The following is a 24159-nucleotide window of genomic DNA, read 5'->3' as shown; positions in this document are numbered from 1 at the left end:
CATATTTCAGGACAATCAAGAACTTTGTAACTGTGATAGTAACGGGTGATTCAGGTGGGATCATTCTCTACTGTAAGAAACCTCATTCAGGTGAGCTAGATATGAAAAGATGCTGAAGATGTATTCATATTTTGTTAAAGGCTTCCAATACATGTGAAATCAAAAGTGTGTCAGATTTAAGCTCATCTCTAGGCTAAAAAGAGCAGAATAGCCTAGAGGAAATTAGAGAATTTTAGATATTGTAAATTACACGCAATTGGCCCAAAGAAGGTATCCAATGGTGGATGAAGGTTTCTTGTGTGTTCGGTCTTTTCGATGCACAAAGTTATTAAATTTAGTTTAAAATCAAATCTGATTCCATTTTATTATCCAATCTGACATTTTATTATGACCTCGAATTCAGGTCGAAATGCCAATTGGTTGTTTGTTCATGTTCGTTGTTAATCGTATTGAATCTCATTAATCTTATAACACTTGAGTCTCATACCGGCCGGTATACGGATCTCATATTCACAAACTCGTCAGTCTTGGTCATTAGACAGAGGTGATTGACTAAAATTCTAGACGGCTTGTGCAATACTTTGCTCGTTCCAGAATATTTTTTATGTAAGTCCCCATAGATCCAAACACACTTAATTAAAAGTAAGACTATATCTAACCAGAGGTCATAACCATAGCCTACTGTAGAACCAAGTTGACCAACTTAACTTCCCCTAATGTAACTTTATATAATCATGCCATGATTTCTCATGTACACTTAGTTAGAATAATATTACAATAAAAAGAGTTTGAGGCTGACCCGAATTTAGGTTGGTCAACAACACACTGTTGCTCTAAACGGAAAAAACCCAATAGCCTCTAGTCTAAGTGCACAACTAATGCCAATGTGTTAGCCAGAGCTCTAAAACATAATTTTAGTCTGTTACTAACCTGTACTTGTAGACTTAACATAAGTAATTAGAGTCAATAATCTCAGAATAAGTCAGAATAAAATCAAATGTAACAATTTATTATCAGTCAGGTAAATATATGTATTAGGCTATGCCAATTACATAGCCAATTCAAAGATATTAAATCAATACAAGACACCAAATTCTCAAAGATGAATCTAAGAGTAAGATGCATACCTGACTTTTTGAAAAATACATAGTATGTGGACACACGTCATACTATGAAATCATTCTGGCTGCAGAATCGCCCTGATCTTCTTGCAAGATTTCCTTAAGTACTCAGCCCAAGACAAAACATCCCCAAAATGGAGACAGAAACTAACAATTTGAATTTGTATTGATCAAGCCAAATTAACAACTTTTGGGACAGATGGTAATTTGCATGGAATGACACACCCTCTACAGTAATCAAATTATCCCTTAACTCTTAAGATATGTGTTATCTTTTAGTCTACTTTTATAAAATTGAGACCATTGTACCACTCGCCCTGAGACTATTCAAATGATACCAAACATGGCTGTAAATATTACTTGCATTCATGTACAACATTATACTATTGACCATTCTGAGTGAACCAAGTGGAGGGAGGATGGGAAGAGGATGAAAAGGAACTGATGCATATGTGAGAGAGGCGTTTTCCCACATTTTCTCTCAGTGGGATGTGGAAACAGATGTCTGTATGTTAATGCACTGTGTATTGTTCGTCTCAGAAGATAAAAGTGTCTGAGGTTGTGTAAATCTTACGATATATATATATAAAAAAATGTATGCATGAAGTGGCTGTTTAAATATGGTCATCATGGTAAAGAGCATTGTGATATATATGATCAGTACTCATACAGATACAAATAAAATTAGCTGTAAGCCAAATTAGTATCTCTGATGAATTTTCACATACTTCTAGAAGAGCAAATTTCAAGTGATTGTCAAAATGAAATGCCTTTAAAAAGCAGTTCATTTAACCTGAATGACAATTTAATTTAGCACCTAGATGGAAAAAGCTGCACAAAAACAGTCATGAATCATGGAGTGGAAAACAGGACTCATTATTAAATGTTTCCCATTACCACAAAATGTGTGCAATTACAAAGTCTAGACACATTTAGGAGTCAATTAATCATTTATATAAAAAAGTCAAAATAATTATTTAGCATTTAAATCTTTATTTCTTTAAAATAACAGGATATCAAAGTTATTTGTGTTACTCTGAATACCAATACAAAAATTTAATCACTATGAATATACAGCACAGGACAAAACAAAGATATTTTCCCAATGACGAGCATTTATAAAGGGGCTTGCAGACAAGAACAAAGCCTGAGGAATTGCACCGTTCTTAAAAGTGGCTCCTCATCAGATGTGGCAGGCAGCTTTAAGGCACTTTGAGTTCTCTCTCCTGTAGGCCCTTTCCTCGAGGCTAAGACAAAACAAGACACTTAAACTGACAAAAGATGGTGCAGATTTCCACATATTTGGCATGACTGGAAGAGAACGAGGCGGTCTGGAAGGTTTAAGATAAACGGGACTGAATACTGCCTGATAAAAACGGTGTACCGGGTTTATACACAAAATTAAATGATTCATTAAAAGCCTATTGAACCCACTGCGATTCTCTTTCCAGTTCAGGTCACATTCTGCAATAAATAAGATCGTTTGTATAAAGTACATAACGATCCCATTTAATCGACATAAATACTATTCAGTTTGGATAATCTTTCCAACACAAATCCCAAAGCTGTAATTTCAATCATTACCGTTTTTATATGGTACCAGGGATCCAATGAGTCAGTTTTCCTGTAATTATTTGCACAGATGTGATAAAACAAATAGCAGGAACAATGGCACACCAGGTTCTCCACAATGCCGTAGGCAACCAGTATTCATTTTGGAGGGAAAGACATCAGATAACCTGTAGTTTTATAATGGTGCTGCCACATCAGCTCTGGTTTCAGAAGATGACTCATCCTTGTTTCTTATCTGTCTCGCTCAAAATTAAGCATAAATATTAAGAGAGCATTCAACAAATCACATAAAAAGGAGCCTTCTGAGCAATCTCCTGTAAAAATCAAAAGGAAGAGTGAAGCATGTGAAGAGCTTTTCGCACCGCTTGACCAATCAGAACCTGCCTCATATTCAACCTCTGCACACAGACACAGACCTGGAGCATCAGCAGAGCGAGTCAAACGCATGCAGTATATGGAGAAGCTCTTTAGCAGTTGTATTTCTGACCTCTTTGGCCCTCCAGTGCCCATGCAGTGGGCGTGAGGGTTTAAGGGCACTGTGCTGGAGTTTCTGGGAGGTAAAGTCATTATGTGCTTCTCTAGATGGACCTCTTCACCTCAGTCCATGGCTGATGGAAGGGGGCGGGACAGAGCGCGAGGTGAATGGAGGGTTGGGGATTGGAAAGGAGAGCGGAACGGGGGCGGAGGGGTCGTTCGGATGGGGAGCTAGATTTCGTGGCAGGCCAGGTGGTGCTCGCCGAGGCCGTTGGCATGGGTGTTGTTCTCGTTGAGTCGACGGACGCGGTACATCTCGTAGTGGATGCTGCTGGTGATGTCTTTAATGTTCTGCATGTGGGTTCTGGAGGACATGAGCCAATCACACGTTAGAATGTCAAAAACAAGCTCAGCATGATGGGTAATGAATAATGCAGATGACACTAACACGTTCACTTAGAATTAAACTGACAGTTTGTCAGTTTTACTGACCCTTAAAAAGGTCCACGCCCATTTTTAACCTACTTTAGTTTGTGGAACAAAAAAGAAGATATTTTGAAAATATTCAATTTTTTTTGTTGTTGTTGCATACAATGACTCCAAAATGTTTGAACAAGATTTTGACTTTGACTTTCACTGTATGGATAAAACAAGGGTGACAAGAAAATAGCAAATGATAGAATAAAATGTTTGGATAAACCATCCAGAATTTACTGACATAGCTGTACACTTGTGAAAAAGATTAGCGACAAAAATAATATACTTTCAAACAATAGACAGTAATGTTTTCTGACACTTAAATCCATGTTAATTTCAAATGAAATGAAAATGTATTATAGTTTAAATTTATGGTAAATGCATTTAGCTGAACTTTAGAGTGCCCTTTTTTTCTTAACTAGGACTTAATTTGGACAAAATAATCTTTACAGTATATGCAAATTCATAATTATTTCTAATGTCTTTGAAATATGGTTAAAGTGTACTGTTCAATATCCTGATAAGGACTCAAATATAATTTAATGTAATTTCTATTGAAACCAGTACGTCACATATTTGTAATAATACATTTGTAATGAAGTTGCAATTTAGTACATCAAAAATATACTAAATTTAAATGTCAAATAACACACTTCATTTAAATTTATAAATCAAGTACATGAGCTTTTAGTATGTTAGTCAACAAAAAAGAAGTGTACATCTTTGAAGCACGATTATTAAAACACACATACATATATATACACATATTTTACACACACACACACACACATATATTATATTATACACATATATTATATATATATATGCGTGTGTGTGTGTGTGTAAACTTTTAAGATCTAAAGTATGTTACAAATTGCACATTTGACAATTAACAACATTCCCACCCCCCCCACCCCCCCCAAGGGTATACTTGTAATACTGTTTGTTAACCACAGACACAGACTGACCTTATGAGGAGGTCCCGCAGGTAGGCAAACTCACAGTGGGCAATATTCTCAACTATAGACACCAAAACACAGCAGAAACATGAGTTACAAACAGAAGGCAAAGAGCAATAAACAGATCAATTCAGTTCTTCCTCTCTAGCCATTCGGAGCAGCATAAAGCAGTAACCCCTTGTTCACCAGGTGGAGCTGTTGCAGGTATACTCGTGGGGAGGTGGATAGAGATGACACATTATTATCACCTCAATCTCTAGTAATTCAATTTAAACCAAAGCCTTCCAGAAAGATAATCCTGAAAGCCTGACAAATTCACTGTGACAAATCCACAGCTGCAGGGATGTGAAAAAATGTTTATGAATTATAGATTACGTCAAACTCCATGAAAGAGAACAAGAAAGCCACCACGGAGTAGACATCCAGTGCAGGAAATGAAAGGTTTTCAAAGAGAGACTTTAATAAGAGGAGTCAAGCTCTTCAGAAAGATCACAGGATAATTACTGAGTCATTTGACTCTCAAAACATCTCACCAAAAATTTAAGTTTTTACAATGTGAGCTGCTAAGTACATCAACCGCCCAGATAGTAGTTACTATTCAAACAAGGTTGTATATTACTCTACAATGGCAAGTCAACAATTAGCAAGCTTCTGACAGCTCAGTGGCATAATGTTGATTATAACAGACAAGAACTAAGACTTTAGTCTGTGTAAATGATATAACATAATACATAATTTTATAATACTATAATCTAAAATTCAACATTATATTTATAATGTTTCAAAAGATTTCTATTCCAAATAAATGCTTTCTATTCATCAAAGAATCCTGAGGTAACAAGGAATAATATTATTATATGTAATTAAATTACTTGAAGAAGTGGGGAAATGGTGAAGGCCCTGTCAATGAGGCTCGGTGATAAAGGCTTTTAACTGTCCAGCAGCACGCTGACTCACAGGCAAAATGACGCACTCATAATAGTCTTCTGAGTGGGTCCTCATTTACCGAGGATAAGGTTTTCTTGATGTTTGACTCATAGCCGTGCGTCTGCGGTTAATGAGCTCCCTTGATGTGCTTCTGGAATGTTGCTGTCTGCATAGTCTGCTGATCACTTTCTCTCTTCACTAAAGAGGTTTAGAGACCAAAGAGTCACAATACCTTCAATGGTTCCCCATTTTGTTTTCCTTCCCAATAGTCTTCTCCCATTGACCTGGTACTCCTGGTCACTTCCTACTACAGCGAAAGGAATCATCTCCTAATGGACAGAGGAAAGAAACAGATCATATCAGCATGTTCTTTAAAGAACTACGGATGTTTTTCTGATTGTACTGCAAACTCACTCTTATTTTCTCATTGATTGTTCTGTCCTCTGCATCCTCATCGAACTCTTTCTGTGGATAGACGTCAATCCCATTGGCTCGAAGCTCTTCCCTGATCTATAAAAAAATGACACAGTCCTTCAGGAGCAAAGTAACCTATATATGCAAGCAGTGTTGGGTAAGTTACTAAAAAAAAAAAAGAAAAAAAAAAGATAAGTAATTCACTACAAATTACTAATTACCTTAAAATTGTAATTTGATTACATTACTGATAACTGCATTTAAAAAGTAATCAGATTACCAATTACTTTACTTTCAAGTTTACTTTTCAAGTTATCAAACCTAAAAAATACACTACAAAGAGAAACTCAAAGTTATTTCATTAATTTCATATTGACTGAAAAAATAAATAAATACATAAGTAGGCCTATTATTTGTATACCATGATTCACTCCCAATATCAACAATATCTCTCTTTTTTTTTGGTTTTGTAAAATAAAGAAAACAAATAGGGTGCACTTTCTGCATTCTCATTCTCCGTGAATATCTTCCTGAAACGAGTCTCTAGAATGAACAAAAACGACATGAGAAATACAGTTTATCTAAAGAAAGCTTTAAGTGTCTATTATTAAATGAATTCAGTCATGTCGAAAACAAATATTCTCTGATAAAATAATCCGTATGAAACCAAGGTCCAGTCTTTCCCGTCTGAGCTCACCTATAATGTGATTAAGGCCAGCGCACATCGCGCGCTAGAAGATAATCATCCGCGCGAAACCAAGCTTGAGATGTTCGAACATGTAAACCAGGGTTCCTCAGATCTTTCCCTGGAGGGCCAATCTGCTGCAGAGTTTAGCTCCAACCCTGATCAAACTCACCTACCTGTGACTTTCTAATGAACTTGAAGACTGATTAGCTTGCTCAGGTGTGTTTGATTAGGGTTAGAGCTAAACTCTGCAGGAGTGGGCCAGATTTGAGGATGCCTGATGTAAACGCTCATGTCACCTCTGTAGAAAGATTCAAGTTCATCTCGGCTACTTTTAGTTTTTGGAAGATGATGCGCTGTGAGGAATAAGCCTTGAATTGCAGACGCGGTTGATCTCATTCTGATGAGTCATTTATTTTTTACTTTATTAGTGTTACTGTGACATAAACTTGTACACATTCACTTGTTGAACTTTTCCCAAACTATAATGCCAGACTAAAATATATCGAATGCAACATTTTGAAATATGATAGGCAACCTTTCATTGCATCTAAATGTTGTAGGACTCTCATTTTAGCTCGCATTCTCCGGTGATTTATTAAAGGGCATACTGACGCGCTTTACTTCATACTTTTTTAACACTGCATTTGTAACTTAAGTAACGCAATTTTATTGACATAAGTAATTGTAATCAAATTACATAAATTTAAAAATGTAACTCATTACTTTACTGCGTTACCAGGAAAAGTAATTAGATTACAGTAACAAAAATTAGATGAAAGATACAACATAACGCCAGCAGGGGTCACTCATACTTCATTAAATAAATAACAAACAGATAATATTGCAGAAATACATAATACACGGAACAACTTTAATACTATATTATTGACTGATTAAGTTGCTAAGGGTGTTGCTCAGTGATGCACAGAACCGTTGGGTGATGCGGTCTGTATCATGAATAAAACAGCTGCTGACCAATCAGAATCGAGGAATACAACTAACCGTTTTATAAATGTACATATTTTATGGATAAATAATTAAAAATCATGTTATCTTTAGAAACACTTCATTTGAACCATTCATCAATAACATATTTCAAATAGCAACAGAAACAAATTTCTTTTGAATGCATCAATTCTGTGCAATACTGGAAGTGACAATGTAATACTTTTCCCAAAAAATATGTGTGGCTTTTTGTCCCTAACTAGTTAGAGAAGAAATGCTTTTGGAATCTGTCAGGAGCTTTTTCCCAAACTGAGAAAGATCTATTTCTGTGCTCCAAACAGCATGTGTTCCTCCTGTAAGGGGCACGCCAGCACAAGCACAAGGAGCCGTTGAGGTTGGTGAGTGCTTCCTTACTGCTATGTGAAACACAACTAACAACCCAGAACAGATGTTGCTTACCTACACTTCATCATGCCATGTGTCTTAGACTCATACCAGAGCTCTACAACGGCATAAACAAGTCCACTTTGTTTCAGAATAATCAAAAGCAAAGAATAAGTTTGAGACTTTCAAGACATGCCCTCAAGTAACGTCTTAAGTAATACACCGTCATATCGTAAATAAAACTGCATTCGTGCTTAGACAGGGCAGTAGTGTTTCTGTAGAAGCTGTAGAGACACCACCATCTGCAGTCTTGGAAATCTCTTAGGGAAGAAAGAGACTCAGTTTGCCAGCTACAACTAGAATAACAGCATGACAGCATGTACTAGTTCTTCCACACATCAATGCACCGGTTTGTGGTATTCACATTATTCCACCGGGGCTTGCCGCACAAAGATCCACATTGTATTTTGTCTGAATCTATCTCATGCAACATGCCTGGCACAAAAATAAAATATGAGTGTCCACGATAAAGGAAATGAATAACCTTTTGAAAATATATGTGGCAAGTTTTTAGAAATGCACACCGAAACAGAGTTTTGAAAAACATTAATGCCATTTTCAAGAAAATGTAAGTTTAATGACTCAAAAAGTCACGTGTAATGTACTATTAACATATTCTCCTTACATCTTGAATACATGTGAGTGTACAATCCTAATTTCTTAATTTTTAACAAAGTATTAATAAAATATATGCAAATTATTTGATTTATTTTCCCTATATTTAATAAAGAAAAATGTCATGATTTCATAACATACAATTTCATATTAAGTTGGTATGTTGGCCACACTATGTGACATTTTAACCTGAACTAACCTTGTCTTATCATAAAAATTTATTTAAATATACTCTGCACCAGTGTTCATTTTGGCAGGTATATGTGATTTAGTCTTAGACTATTAAACATTTTTGTCTCAAGATAAAGAGTCACATTTTAGTCTTTCATAGCTGTAGTCTAGTTTCGGTGAGCATTTCTAAAAACTTGCCACATGTATTTTTAAAAGGTTATTCAGACTAGATATGCCTCATCTGATTGTAATCCAACGACAGGGACGCACGTTTTGAAAGACAAGACAGTTAACTTGGCCTAGGATGTATTTTGAACGTCCGATAGTCCTCAAATAACATTCTAGTACCCGTCTTGAAGACACGGCATAAATTTCGTCATAGTTTTTATCATCAGATATTAGTTTTAGCTCGTCAACGTCTCATCTTAGTCACAGGAAAAAGGTTTGTTAACGAATATTTTCGTCGTCGTCTTCGTTGACTAAATTAACACTGCTCTGCACCACTTCAATTTGATTTGAAAGTGTTTTTCAAATATTAATATGCAGTGAAGCGGCTCTGTTGAAGCTTTTCATTTTTGAGAAACAATAATATGCTAAAAGTATATTCATATAAAGAAGGAAAGAATGTGTCAAACTACTTTTATTCTTTCGATTTATGATATTAGGACAGTTGTACCAGCCTGACATTTTTGACTACAAAAAGGGTTTAGCAAACCAGCCACTTTTTATGTATGAATGTAATTTTTAAATAAATCATGACAATGAAGTCATGTCACTGAGCCATCTAACAAAGACCAGAAACACAACATGGCAGTCAGTGAAATTAACTATTTATTCTACAGTATCAACAATATTTAAAAAATAAAATAAATAATAATAATAATAATAATAATAATAATAAGTATAGCAGCACATGAACTTGAACTCTGTAAAGAAGAAAGCAACAACAATTGTCCATTTGTAAGTCAAACTTTAGCTCACCTTCTTTTTGAAGAAGTCCCTCTCCTCCAGAGTCAGGGTGTCAGCCTTAGCGATGACAGGAACGATGTTCACCACCTTACTAAGACGTCTCATGAACTCCACATCCAAAGGCCTAAGACTGAGGAAAATTACAAAGGAGAAAGAGATGTGATGGAGTGCACTTCTTAAAAGCACTGAAGTGAAACCTGTTACTACCACCAGAGGGCGAAAACCACCAAAAATACACATGCCCTGAGAGGTGACCCACACACACTCTGAAGATGCTTGGGCATGGAAAGATTATTCACGTAATGCTTTTACAGAGGTGTAAAATAAGGAGACCTCTGAAAGTGAAACGGAAAAAAGTGAAAGAGAAAAGGCACAGATTTTTAGAACTGAACAAACGTCCTGCCAGCGTGACTGCAGCAGACCCACTCTGTAGTCTCTGTGGCTGACTGTTTGACTCTAATTAGCAGAGCTGTCCAAAGTCAGAATGCAGCTGCTGAGCAGTGACATCTGAAGAGCTGGATGGACATGAAACAGTCAGTCATTCACAGCGGCCCACAGAAAGGCAAGACACTGAATCCATGGGTGTCTGCTTAAGCATGTGTGCTCAGGGTCCTTAGACCTTTTTCAAAATAGGTCGGATGGTGTATGTCTCATACATTGATGTCTCAAATTGATCAGAAGTGACAGTAAAGGTATTTATTATGTTACAAAATCTAAAAATATTTATATTTCAAATAAATAAAGTTGAAATTTGTTCATTAAAAAAATAATAATAATAAAAATAAAAATCCTAAAACAATGTATCAGTGTCCATACAAATATTAAGCATAACAACTGTTTTAACATTCATCATAATATGTTTCTTGAGCAGCAAATCAGCATATTAGAATGATTTCTGAAGGATCATGTGACACTGAAGACTGGAGTAATGATGCTGACACAAATTAAGCCTGGAGAAGACCAATATTGTGGTATAAACTATTTAGATGGTCTGCTTTACACTTTAGTCCAGAAGTCTCTTGATATTTACTCTGCGATATCAGATGTTAGACAGACACAAAGCACCTCAGCTAATGTGTGCCATGCCTCTGTCAGAATAACTGAGCATGTGTACATGTTGTGCATATACACATTTTATTGTAAAGGCCACTAAAAACTATCCTGCTGTATGTGAAGAATGCAGAAAGTCTGGAAACTCATGCTGGCCAACAGCAGCTATAAAAACACAAGCATACACAATGAGTCTCCATCAGAGAGAAACAACAGCAGACCACCCACCTAATCTGGCACTAAGATATTATTAGATGTAACAAGGAAATGTGCTAATGGTAAACAGTGAATACAAATCCCTGATGTAAACAGTAGCTGCTCAGGAGGGCAAAGCGCATTTCAATCTATAAAATGTTTTAAAATCCCAAAGAACTATATACTGAAATTAAAAAGGAAAAAATGCTTTTTGGCTTGCTAAATGTTTCTGTAAGAGTCGCATTGTTAAAAGCCTGCCCTTCCAGCCAAAGGTCAAGCAGTAATGTGTTATACAAGGCCTTGTTAAAATAAGTGTGGCGACTCTACTCAACACCAATTTTACAAGCAGGTCAGGTTTTAAAGTTATTAGACAGTTCCTTTTTCTAAAAAAGGTCATGAGAACAAGTCTTAGGAGGCATTTATATCTGGTCACAGATAGTGTGTTCAAGTGTAAACTGAATGTGCAAAAATGAGACATCAAGACAGCTTGCCTTGATTTACTATACACTGAACATCACCTCATTCTGCAGGAGGAACTATACTGCCCTCTGGAGGCCCTGACATTCCTAGTTTCCCCCCTTTATTGTACATAATCATTAGGCAGGTAATGTACAACACTTATTCATGCTAACAGAGCTGATATGAGGTATATACAGCACAAGCCCTTTAGAGTGATCCAAAGTGTACTTATGTGCACATGAGTGTTTAGGTAAATACGGATCTGTTTCAAGTCACTTCTAAAGTACATTTACTAACCAGTGTCCTGTGGGTGGTATGAAGTATATGCAGCAGTGCACTCGTGAGTCTGGGATCCTCTTCTTCCTGTCAATATTGATCTCTTCCTGCAAGTACTGCTCATACTGGTCATTGATGAACTTCATTATGGGCTGCCAACTGTTGAGAGGAGATAAAATGAGAGAGAAATGTAATCCTCAAAATATCTTTAGACTAAGAGTGTTTAACACTATATTGATCTCTCAGGATTTTCCAATCAATGAAGTGCTGATCAGGATCACTTTGATGGTTGGAGATGTTGGCATGCGGGTTTATTTTGGAGAGTTTGATTGCTGTTCTCCAAGCATTGCTTCACAGACGGGCGCAGAGCGTGCCCAGAACAACTATACCGGCCAACACTCACAGAACTGTTTTAGATTGTCATTTATATTTCACAGAATAGGACCTGACTGAACTAAGCACATTTTACTCCATAACAAAACTGGAGGTTACTTTACCAATTCTCGTTGTTGATCTGGTCACCAAACCCTGGTGTGTCTATGACCGTCAGCTTCATTCGAACTCCTTTCTCCTCGATATCTGTGTAAAAGTTGGCAGACAATATTAAATCAAATAACTAACACACACACACACACACACACACACACAATAAAGCATGTCCCCTTAAGCTTGATGAAATTAAGATTTTATTGAATTCTAGTGGATTTTAGTCTCTTTGAACTCAAGATCAGTATGGGTGATAGCAATGCATGAATGTATAAATGACACATTAATTAAAAATGACAGAAAATGGGTCTAGCTGTGCAGCTTTACCATGACTGATGGACTTGATCTCGATGGTTTTGGGAATCTTTTCCTCAGCTGTGCCCAGGAAAGACTTACGGCTCACCTTAGATTTGAAGAGCGTGTTCATCAGTGTGGACTTGCCCAAACCACTCTGACCTGTACACATGTACAACAATCATATCAACATCAGGTTGGAACACACTTCAGTAATTCTGCCCAGATCTAGATGAGTCAATGCCAGTTGCTGAAAAGTCAGACCCAATCTACAGATTTTTGTCAGTCAGAACTGACAGATTTCACAGAAATCACATAATGTATGATGGGAACAGACTCTGATTTTTTCTTTTTTTTTTTCTTCAGACTTTGATTTGATTCAGTTGGAGGAAAACGAACGTTTGATATTTTTTAGCCAATTTTATAACACACTGTTTTCATCTGTTAATTTGTCTCACAGCAACGAGGTTTCTGCTCAAGTTTGATGTGTTAAGAACAACTTGAAAGTCTGGTGGTCTGTGATTCTTGATCGTTTAGTGTATGATGCCCAGTTTTTTGTTACAGTAGGAAAGTGTATGATGGCCAGTGTTTTAAAATCTGTTCAGATCTATTCCAACCCTAAGATGGATGCATGAGATCACAGACTGAGAGAAACAGATAAAAGAATATTCAATTCAGGGGTTTCAAAATGGCACTAACATTTGACGAATCAAAGTGAAAACCTATCTATACAAAAATAATTACATTTGACAAACTCAATTAAATATCCCTTTGAGTATATCAGTATATCAATCATTAAGAAACAGAAAGAGCATGGCAGGCAGAGCTGCAAATCTTCTCCAAAAACTGAGACTCTGAAAAGAATTCAGCTTCAGACGCTGAGACAGCTTTACAGCTTTATGGGAGAGTGGCAAAGAGAAAGCCACTGTTCAAAAATGTCACATGGCAACTCGGCTACAGAGTGCCAGAAGGCATGTGGGAGACTCTGCAGCCAGCTGGAAGAAGCTTCTATGGTTTCATGAGACCAAAATTGAGCCATTTTTTGGCTGTCAGACTAAACACCCCGTTTGGAGCAAGCAAACGCTGTCCATCACCACAAACACACCGTCCCCACTGTGAAGCATGGTGGTGGCGACATCATTCTGTGGGGCTGAAAAAAGATGCCTGCACATTAACACAAAGCTACAGTACATAATAATGGCTTACAAACAACATTAATGAGCCACGTCAGAGTCTAGATATCAATCCAAGTGAGAATTTATGGTTGGACGTCTATATTGACTAAAAGGGTGTGAATACTTATGCATATTTTTTGTTTGTTTTTAATAAATGCAATCAATCTTAACAAATTTGTAGATTTTTTCACTTGTACATTTACATTACACAGAAGATGGTTTTATTCAACAAGACTTCCAATAGAGCCAATAATATTTATTAGTAAAAATGCCAAGTTTAAATTAGAATCTATATTAGTATACAAGCTAGAGCAAATGTAAAATGCAGGAAAGAGAGGACATTTTTATTTTTAAATATATAGTTGCACTGTTTATTTGATCACTGCCAAAAAGAGTAAATAAATCAGTGTAGAACAACAAAACACGAAAACCTCCAAAGGATGTTGAATACGGTTTATATGCCCTTCTTCATTCACAGATCACGAGCGACGCTACCACTCGAGCTGTCCTGAGGTTTGAATGAAACTATCAGTTCATTGACTCTTGCTAACAGGAGCTTGTGTTTAGCTGTGGTTTTCTTCAACCTCGCTAGCTCACATCCGTCAGCCTTGGTCTCATCACACTTGTAGTAATGAGGGCCTGCTCTTTTCTGCATGGAGCAGGGCTGCTAATTCTCTCTCTCTAAACACCCTGTCATCCAATCCCACCGCTGACATTGGATTCAGATGTGCCTTGCTGCCTTCCTTTCCCTGTATACTGCCTACAAAAGGCAGCACTTTTCAACTTTCTGACACTTGCATCAGGAAAATGCAAATGGAATGAGAGACAGGATTCAGAACAAACGGGCTGCAGCTGGGAACGGGCGAGGGTTGGTTCTCTCAGCTCTGACTGGGTTAAGTCAACAGCAGGTTTGGCCACACTGACCCAGAGAGCCACATGTGAGAAACCAGCTGCAGCCTTGCGCAAGTACAGGTTCATTTTGCTGTCCTCAACGGAGCTCGTAATTATTTCCTCTTGTAAACACTACATAAATCATTCAAGGTTTAATACAGAGACTGCGTCCTCTGGGATGCTAATGCTGAAATGGAGAAATACCAGCAGGTGATGCCCTAAACATTTTGCCCTATCACATTACTCAAAACACACATCGTTCCTTAATTTATATTCTTATTTCCTCATTCCAAACTCCACTTGTCTCAAGTTATTAACCCATTTTCACAAGTGAACTGTAAGACTTCAGCAACTTGATTTCAAAAGCTAAACAACAGAATTCTGTAAAATCAAACTTCATATTTTTTTTTTTAATTTGGCCAACATCAGAATCGCGTGTAAACTGATCACGATCCTGAACTCCTATGTGCAAAAGAACAATAAGAAATGGCACACAGCATGCTGTCATACGGAGGTAAATTATATGAAGGCCACTGAAATCAGTGTTTATGCATTTGTTTATAAAGTGCCGCCGAAGCCAGCAAAATCATGCACATGAAAAAAGTAGGATACAGGCGAGGATGTTGAAAAAGTGAGAAATGTTTTTTTCTAGTTCTCACTCAAGCTTTGCTTACATAAAACTCTGTCACTGCAATACTTATACTTCACTGTCCTTCCACCGACCACCTGTCGTCCATATGAACTGAAAAATCAAATCAACTAAAATCAATGCAGAATTGTGACAAATGTCAATCTAGAGTGACTTAAGTCATATGAATTTCGATATGACCATATTGAATATAGTCATAGACTAGGGCTGCAACAAACGATTATTTTCATAATCAATTAATCTAACAATTATTAGAATGATTAATCGTCGATTATTTCACTGATTAATCAGTAGACTTTGATTATTCAGCTTTTGCAACTAGTTAAAATATTAAGTTACACATATTCTAACATAAATAAAGGTCACTTCAGCTTTAGAAAAGCATATTATGTAATTACAATTATTATACAATTAATTGGTAACACTTTACCAATGAATAAGGTTCATTAGTTAACATTAGTAAACATGAACTAAGAATGAACAATACTTCTACAGCATTTGTTAATCTTAGTTAATGTTAACTTCAGCATTTACTAATGCATCATTAAAATCACAAATTGTGTTTTTTAACACTGGTAAATGCACTTTGCACTAACACGAACAAACAATGAACAACTGTATTTTTGTTAACCAACATTAACAAAGATTAATAGTTAAATGTAATAAATGCATTGTTCATTGATGTTAATTAATACATTAATGTTAACAAATTATACCTTATTGTAAAGTGTTACCAATTCATTATACAAATAGATGTATTTGGCACACAAAATGAGATAACAGACAGAGACACTCTCTCACCATTTAATTAGCTACATGAAAAAGTAACTGAACATCTTTCACATTCTGCCTAACATCTCCTTTTGTAAGTCATATAGATAAGAAACGAAATAAAGGTAAGTGATAAGACGCTTTGGATAAACTATTTTATTCACAACATGATATCTTAAAATACCTTATAGGGTTATGATAACCAAAACAGTCCTGAGCTAGATCAAGCTTTGATCTCTGTAAACCAAACTATCACTTTAATTAAATTATTTTTTTCCCACTATTAAAAACATTTTATCATTTGCTAGCTCCACACTGGAGAGCTGCTTTATTTCAGAAAATAAAGTTGTAATTCTAACTGAAAGCGTTTTTTCATGTTTAATACCGTAAAGCTACTTGAATTAACGCTATCTATTGCATAAAGTAAGTTACTATATAAATAAACATGATGTGACCGGACTTTACTGGAGTAACGTTACGTTACTGAAAAGCAGAGCTCATGCAAACATCCACATCGTTGCAATCAGATGCATTTTTAACTGCTGCTTTCACACTGCTGCCAGTTTTTGTTGTGTTTATTTTGTTACTGAGAGGAAAGCGCGCAATATATATTTACATATTCATCCAAACGCTGCTCAGCTTCGGATGCATTTTCTCTGAAGCGCTATGTCTGTCTTCTTCTCTTGAATTGCATCCAGGAGAGCTGAATTACAGTCTTGCACTACAAAGCCACACTGGTCAAACCGCAGTATTGCAGGCTATACATTAGGTCATATGAGATCAAACGATTACTCGACAACAAAAATGTTTGTTGACAATTTTTTTATTGTCGACGTTGTCAATAATGTCGACTAATCGTTGCAGCCCTACCATAGACACTTGGTGGGCTGTTTTAACTCAAATAGAAACACTATGGCAATGACCCTGAACAACTTAGCAACATTGAGCTAAAACACATGTGATATTAACATAGCAACGCCCTGGCAACAATTACCACAGTGGTGCTCATATATTGAGAAAATGTGAAAATCTACTTTTCAAACATGTGTCATGGGTCGGTGCCGATAGCCTCGTGGTTAGTGCATCGACATACAGTACAACTGCGCTCATGGCGACCCGAGTTCGATTCCCGTCTCAAGGTCCTTTGCCAATCCCGCTCCCCTCTCTCTACCCAATGGCGAGGATGTTTTGACAAACTTTTGACAAATATGTGTCAAAGAATCATATGAGACCTGTGCTGGCAAAATGAGTCACAATGAACAAATTTTCAAAAATGAGTTATTTGTATTTTTACATTCAAATCATTCTTCAAAATGATGTATGATTTGTTGGAATCAGACGAAAAATGACTGAGCTACACCTGTTCGCAGTCGATGGAGTCGGAAAAGTAAATGAAGAGAAAAACTGATTTAAAGTTTTCTGAAGGTTCCAAAGCAAAATCACCCAGCAACATTACTCCACTTCTTTTCTTAATAATCATTACTAGATTAATAAGCACAAATACAGCTATTTTTATTTTATCTTTGTTGTCATAAGAACCGATGCAAAAAATAAACAAACATAAGAAAGAAACAAGTGCATTACCTACTTCTTCATTTTACATCTAAACATAAGCATTCAAACAAGAAAAACAGTCAAATGTAAAAATCACTTAAGTGTGTTCAATAAAAATAAATTGATTATTAAAACTACAAAAGCAGTTCAATCAAGAGCAGCGAGTGGTCGCCTTTTTTATTGTTTGATTAACATTAATGAGACAGACATAGGCCTTAGTGTAATGCACGGATCTAATATAAGTTACACATCCAATGTTGTTCCCCAAACACTCACTTATAGCGCCGACGGTGTCTGTCGTCTTTATGCGTGTACTTCAGATGAGAGGCAGTGCGAGAGGTGAGCAGAGAAAAGGTCAAAATTAGCCTGTGCGCATTCCGACTCATTTTGCCAGCATGGGACACATATGCATGATATTTTTCCCCAAACCATTTACATGGAAACTGCAGCCGATTCTAAAGATTTCATTGGTTGTCAATCACAATGCCGAAACAAATAATAAACCCTAACCTAGTTAGTATAGAATTGTTAGCCCATCCTGATTGACAGCATTACTGTTTGTCACTCTGAACTCGTAGCTGAATTCATGAAGTCTGAACTTTTCTTGACAGGTGACTATTTGAGTGAGTAGACCAATGAAATTGGCTGCGAGCGTGATTTGCAAAAACACCACAAGAGTCATGCCACTATTAATCCATGCACCACATCAAACCATCATCTCAAAGTACAAATATGTCAGTCTCCTAAAGTACTGTATGCGGCATGTCAAGTATTGCTGACTATTACCACTTCTGAGAATGAACTGTATGCTAACACCAAATAACACATTCAGTGCACTAGAACGATTATGTAATCATTGAATATGTCAGTTCATGAATGCCAGTTTAACTACAGCAAGTTTTATTCTTTGTCTTCTGAAGATGTGAATGTAATTAAACTCATTAACAGAATAATGCATCTAATAGACTAAAAACAGAAACTGCAACAGATATGCAACCTCATGAGCCTAAAGATAAAACATGAACAAGCGCACACAGGAACACACTAACATGTAAGAACGAACATGGAATAACAGCCTGACTGGTGGCATTTAATTGAGCACTGCTATGAAAGCCTGCGTGTAATTGTCTGGCGTAGGTGTGTGGTTGGAAGTGTTATGGAAAATTGAAGCTTTGATTACCATAAGATTGTTTTATTAAAGGTTGAAGTAATTAAATGCTTCATAATGCATAAATTACAGTATTTTTATAGCAAGGCTTTTACTGAAATGTGGGAGGGACATGACAAAATCTTATTAAAATACAATTTTAGACTTTTTAGAAAATGTCTGAAATAAAGCTACTGGGTTATAAGAAAAAAGAACCATCTACTGATCCAGTACCACATAATAGTGCAAGCATTTAATAGAAACGTATCTGACTGATTTCCCAGAGATCAATGCTTGAAATGTTGACTCACCCACTACCATGATGTTGAGCTCAAAGCCCTGTTTCATGGCCTTCCTCCTCATCTGCTCCAGGATGGCATCGATGCCCACATAGCTGAAGTCGACGCTGGGCTTCTCCAGGCACATGGCTGGGGGCATCTCTGGTATAACAGACTCTGCCATGATGCTACTGCTGCTGCTACTGCTGCTGTAGCTGGAAATGACCTCTGACCCTGCAGACATGAAGAGGAGAAGATATATCATGGGGTATTTTGTTTCAATGCTCATATGCACTCAACAGCATTACACCGCAGGGTATTTTATAAGCCGTTTTAGACACTCTTGGAGAGAATGTGCTTCTACACAGCTGGAGAATAGACATAATAAACAGGGGACTCTTCTCCAGCTAGCACATTTTTACTTCTCGATTTAAATAAATATCCATTTATTTGAGGCGTATTATTGGGCCAAAAATGTTCTCATCTCTCTTCGAATGCATCCATCATGTGAAAGAGCCCCTCTCAAAATCATCTACTGACATTAGAGTACAACAATCTCATGACCCCTCGAAAATCAGGTTGGGATCACACTACATTACAATACGCCGAAAGCCAAGGCGCATTGTGTCTGGAATATGATCGGATCGCTGAAACCATATGGAACAGATTTTGACCACATTTAAATGAGGGTGTAAATGCATATGCATTGTCGTTCTGCTATGAAAGTAATATATAACAAGGTTGCACTGATAAATAAATCACGTCACCCTGACAGACTGAGAAATGTGAGAAATGACTTGGAATCTCATTTGTTATCTTTTCTGAGGGGTTGAAATGAAAGGAAATGCAAGACATGACAGAAAGTATTTTGAATGCATTCTTTCAATGTTTTTAAAGTTCCGTAAATTACAGAAATGCTTCAGTTAAACGCAACCCGAATTCAAGTGCGACAAGAACGATCAGATTTCCACCCAATCATGCTGCAGACACACTGGAAAAATATCCACACATTATCTGAATAAGAAATGCCCATCAACTCTAGGTCTAAAAGGCACCATTATGACAGATGCTAAACTATAGGTCTCGAGATATACATTAAGGCAAAATAATTATTTTTATTTTATTTTTTACAATTCAAAATGCATTTTTTCTTCTATACAAGATTGAGTTACATCATGTGACTTCACAAGAACTAGATAAGAAATACCTGACATTTAAAACAGAAACTTCCACCAGCCTTCATGGTAAAAAAGACAGGAGGCACTTTCTTTGTGTGTGAAACACCCATAACCAGTGATAAGACACTCATGTAGTGATGATAACACTGTGGTAGCAGAGAAAATTCAGGCAAACACCACAAGAAGTTTGTACAACTTTCTTGTTTTAGGTAGAAGATGCAAACAGAAGTAAAAAGAGCCCCATCTCAAAGCCTGCGGCCCCATAGTGAGCCCCATAGATCAGTGGGTCCTTCCAGCAGACAAAGCAGTTAAAAATTCAAGTCAGTAACCTGATCCACTGGCAGCTCTCAGGGCTCGGTACAGTTATTCAGAAAGCCTATCGGCTTCTCTCCTCCCTGACAGGGCGTCAAGCCAACAAACCCACAGCCACTGGATTCCTAGCTTCACAAAAGACCCGCTCGTCCCCAGAGACTCTCCAATGTTACATTACATTACAGGTACGGCAGGGCAACCGTCAGCACAGAAACTTGTTCTGAATAGTAATTGATACGTTTAGAATGCATGTTCACAGTTGACAGGGTGACGAGACTGAAGCAGTGAGTAGAAAGATGTTTAAGTCTCACCTTGACTGTGATGAGAGAGAGGAGGACATCTGTCTTTTATGACACAGAGAACAGACAAGCAACTATTCAAGTTATTTGGAAAAGTACGTGCAATAATTGCACAGTCATTTTGATGATAACATTGATGCACAGATATTAAAAATACGTTCAATGACCCATAAATGTCAGATATAAGAATTTCATAGTTTTTTTCCCCTCTACAAATAAGCTCTAAAATAATGTATAAAATAAAACAAATAAATATAAATAGATATAAACACTACAAGCTAAAATAATGATAGAAATATTTTTTAAATAAAATACTAAAAACTAAGATAGTGACTCACAGATATTAAAATTCTGACTAATAACCAATAAATGGCAGATATTAAAATCATACACTATTTTGGCTACATATATAATGTCCAAACACCCAATTAAAAGTCTAAATAAAACAAATAAATACAAATCGTTTAAAAACACTGAAAACTAAAATACGCAATATTATAATATTACCTATAAATGTCAGATATTATAATGGAAAACTATTGTCTAAATAAATAAATAGGCTACTTTCTAAATATGTAGCCAAAACAAATAAACAAAATAATTATACAATAAAGCATGATATACAGGATATAAATTCTGTCCAATATCAGCTCCCAATATTGTGTACTATTTTGTCTATATAAACAAATGTCTAAATACAATACACTATTATTATAATAAAACACTAAAAATAAAAATCAAAGGCTTTAAAGTTCAACAAAATAATTGGAGCATTCAAAAATTCAAAAAACAACAAAAATGAAGAGATACCTGAAAAAAAAAAAAAAAAACTAATATTCTGAGATGACTGATATGGTACCACTCACTAAATTGTTCTATTCAGTGTCTTTAGTCAAATATCTCCATGTACAAATATGCTGACAGGATTACACTCTGAGCTTTCGTTTGTTAGCATAGCCTGGAAACACAAACCCGTAAAGCCAGGAGGAACAACTAAAACACCCTTCCAGCATGGAAAAAGGCTCCTCACAACACTCTTACTCTTACCTGAATGAGGAGTGAATCCTCCTGTGTTCAGACAGCTGATCTAGCTCTTTCTGCTCTGATTAAGTATTCTGAGAACAGATGGCAGGCATGTGGCAACAACACTTTTCCTATGAAGAAGACTGTATGAATAAAGAGTCATATTTCCCTTACACTGTTTATACTGCAGTTATACTGCAGCCGGTGAGGAGACACACCTAGCTTCCACCTCTAATGACCAACAGACCACTTCCTCAGTTCATTTAGATCCGTTCGCATCCCCTCCTACTCTACATTCAGTCAGGTCAAGGCAGGAATCACCTTCCCCGTTACATTTCACTTCTTGGCATCCGCCCCGACATCCTCCTCCTGGGTAAATACAAAGTGATGAATGCAGAGAGTGAAAGAGCACTTTACAATGAAAAGGTCATCTCTAGCCTCTTTATACCATGGTCAACAGAGATTAAACTGAGGTAAAGCAGCATCAAAATGGCCTATGCTAGGGATGCACCGAAATGAAAATTCTTGGCCGAAACTGAAAACCGAAAGAGAGGAAACCAAGGCCGAAAACCGAAACACCGAAAGAAATTATGCCAATTATTAGTACCATTGCATTTATGGCTATGACTATGTACTAACTTTACTAAAATCAAGGCATTGCAATTGCATAAATTAATTTTAAAGTTTCAAAGAATAAATCAATTACAAATTATGCAAATATTTATTTAGCACATTGCAACAATGCACAGTATAAAATAAAATTCAAACTAAAATGTTTAACTTGACCCCACTCATGTGTACATTAAATAATAATGTACAGGCCTACTGGCCTGCTGAAAGGTTGTAAAATTAAATGTTCTCTCATAAAAACAAAGTGCATTTAGGTCAAGTACATTTTAAATTTTTCTCTGTAGGACTACTACAAGAAAGTGCATTCAGAACAAGTGCAACTGCTTAAAGATACAACAATATTTTCTCTGTAGGCCTTCAACATAATAGTGTATCAAAACAAAGACTGCCATAGCCCATATGTTAGCTTTTGTGTAATGCCCTTTGCCTCGACACCATCACTGGGAAACTTCCTTGCCTTTTCAAAAATGTCCGCCTCAGATGGAGTGGGCGTGCTCGGAGGCATTTTTCTTTCCTCTGCCGCGTTCCTCTCATATTCAGCGTAGCGATCGGAATGTTTGGATTTCAGGTGATAAATTAAACCCGACGTGGAGAAAGTCTTTGCAGATGCACCCCCTCTTGAAATTTCGGCATTACATGTTTTGCAAATCGCTGTCCGTGGGTCTTTCTCAGATATACTGAACTACGTCTACACCGCAGACATGTTGCTTCAGACAAGCACGTGCAGGTCGCGGTTTCCGTTTGCGTCATCACATTTCGGCTGTATTGTTTCGGTGATAAAAGTATTTAGGCCGAAAACCGAAAATGCACTTTTGGACCATTTTCGGCCGAAAATTTTCGGTGGCCGAATATTCGGTGCATCCCTAGCCTATGCTGACTTTGGCCAAAGCCACTGTATTGTCAGTAAGCATAAATGTCCAATACAAAAACCTCCCTCAACAGGAACAAAGAACAAAAAGTTCCAGTACCAGAACAGTATTCAGGCCTATTCCTGACTCAAAGGAATTGATCTAATATACACTACAACATGCCTTTAAGAAAAAAGAAAGCAGTTCCTGGCAGATTCAGGCAGGGTGCCGGAGCCCAATCTAAAGCCTTCTCACACATTTCCACCACAGAAAAGTTCTGGGCCAGAGAAAATCGGCTCCACATTGGCTCCTAAAACTTCAAACTAGAAACCACAAACATTACAAAAATAAATACACGCATCCTGTCCTTACATCTGTCATTTTAAATATATGGCATGTGTGTAAATATGGTATACAGTCAACATTTGAAGTGGATCAAAAAAGTTAAATCAAAGTTGTCCTAAGACAAGAACGCATTTTGGTTTTAGGTTTTAGGACAACTCTGATGAAAGGTGTTGATCCACTTCAAATGTTGACTACTGTATATGTAAATTATGTATACATGTGCACATTTCAAATGTTAGTACTGAATAAATTTCATTTAAAAAAGAAAAAAAAAAAAGGCTCATGTCCACCAAGGTTGCATTTATTTGACCAAAAATATAGTAGCGACAATAACAGCAGTAAGGACCTATTCTCAATATTAACTAGTTGCTTATTAGCAAGCACAAGCATATTGGCTGTTTATTAGTAATTATAAAGCACATATCAATGCCATATTCTGCATGGCCACATTTTAGATCGTTTAAACCTACCAAATACCTAAACTTAACTACATTACTAACTATTAATAAGCAGCAAACTAGGA

At 36.7% G+C, this 24159-nt stretch overlaps 1 protein-coding gene across 8 annotated transcripts in view; it reads right to left on the bottom strand.

The window, feature by feature from the left end:
• Window positions 1-1128: 1128 nt before the first annotated feature.
• The window catches only part of septin9a (septin 9a), an 87240-nt gene continuing 64209 nt past the window's right edge, over window positions 1129-24159 (bottom strand). For 5 of the 8 annotated variants that reach the window (XM_058769209.1, XM_058769210.1, XM_058769212.1 and 2 more), the window contains 9 exons: window positions 19035-19235; window positions 12570-12698; window positions 12254-12335; window positions 11778-11915; window positions 9789-9906; window positions 5945-6040; window positions 5763-5859; window positions 4613-4664; window positions 1130-3531 (listed from right to left, as the gene is read on the bottom strand). In XM_058769209.1, coding sequence (XP_058625192.1) covers window positions 3399-3531; window positions 4613-4664; window positions 5763-5859; window positions 5945-6040; window positions 9789-9906; window positions 11778-11915; window positions 12254-12335; window positions 12570-12698; window positions 19035-19235 — 1046 coding nt within the window. In that variant the 3' untranslated portion in view covers window positions 1130-3398. Of the gene's footprint in view, window positions 3532-4612; window positions 4665-5762; window positions 5860-5944; window positions 6041-9788; window positions 9907-11777; window positions 11916-12253; window positions 12336-12569; window positions 12699-19034; window positions 19236-21837; window positions 21945-22031; window positions 22175-22900; window positions 23143-24159 lie in introns of those variants that run through there. The other 3 variants (XM_058769213.1, XM_058769214.1, XM_058769211.1) reach the window with 3 other exon arrangements.

Source organism: Onychostoma macrolepis, chromosome 03, assembly GCF_012432095.1.
Source record: "Onychostoma macrolepis isolate SWU-2019 chromosome 03, ASM1243209v1, whole genome shotgun sequence".
In the NCBI taxonomy this organism is placed as follows: Eukaryota; Metazoa; Chordata; class Actinopteri; order Cypriniformes; family Cyprinidae; genus Onychostoma; species Onychostoma macrolepis.
This window is presented reverse-complemented; position numbering and strand designations above follow the sequence as displayed.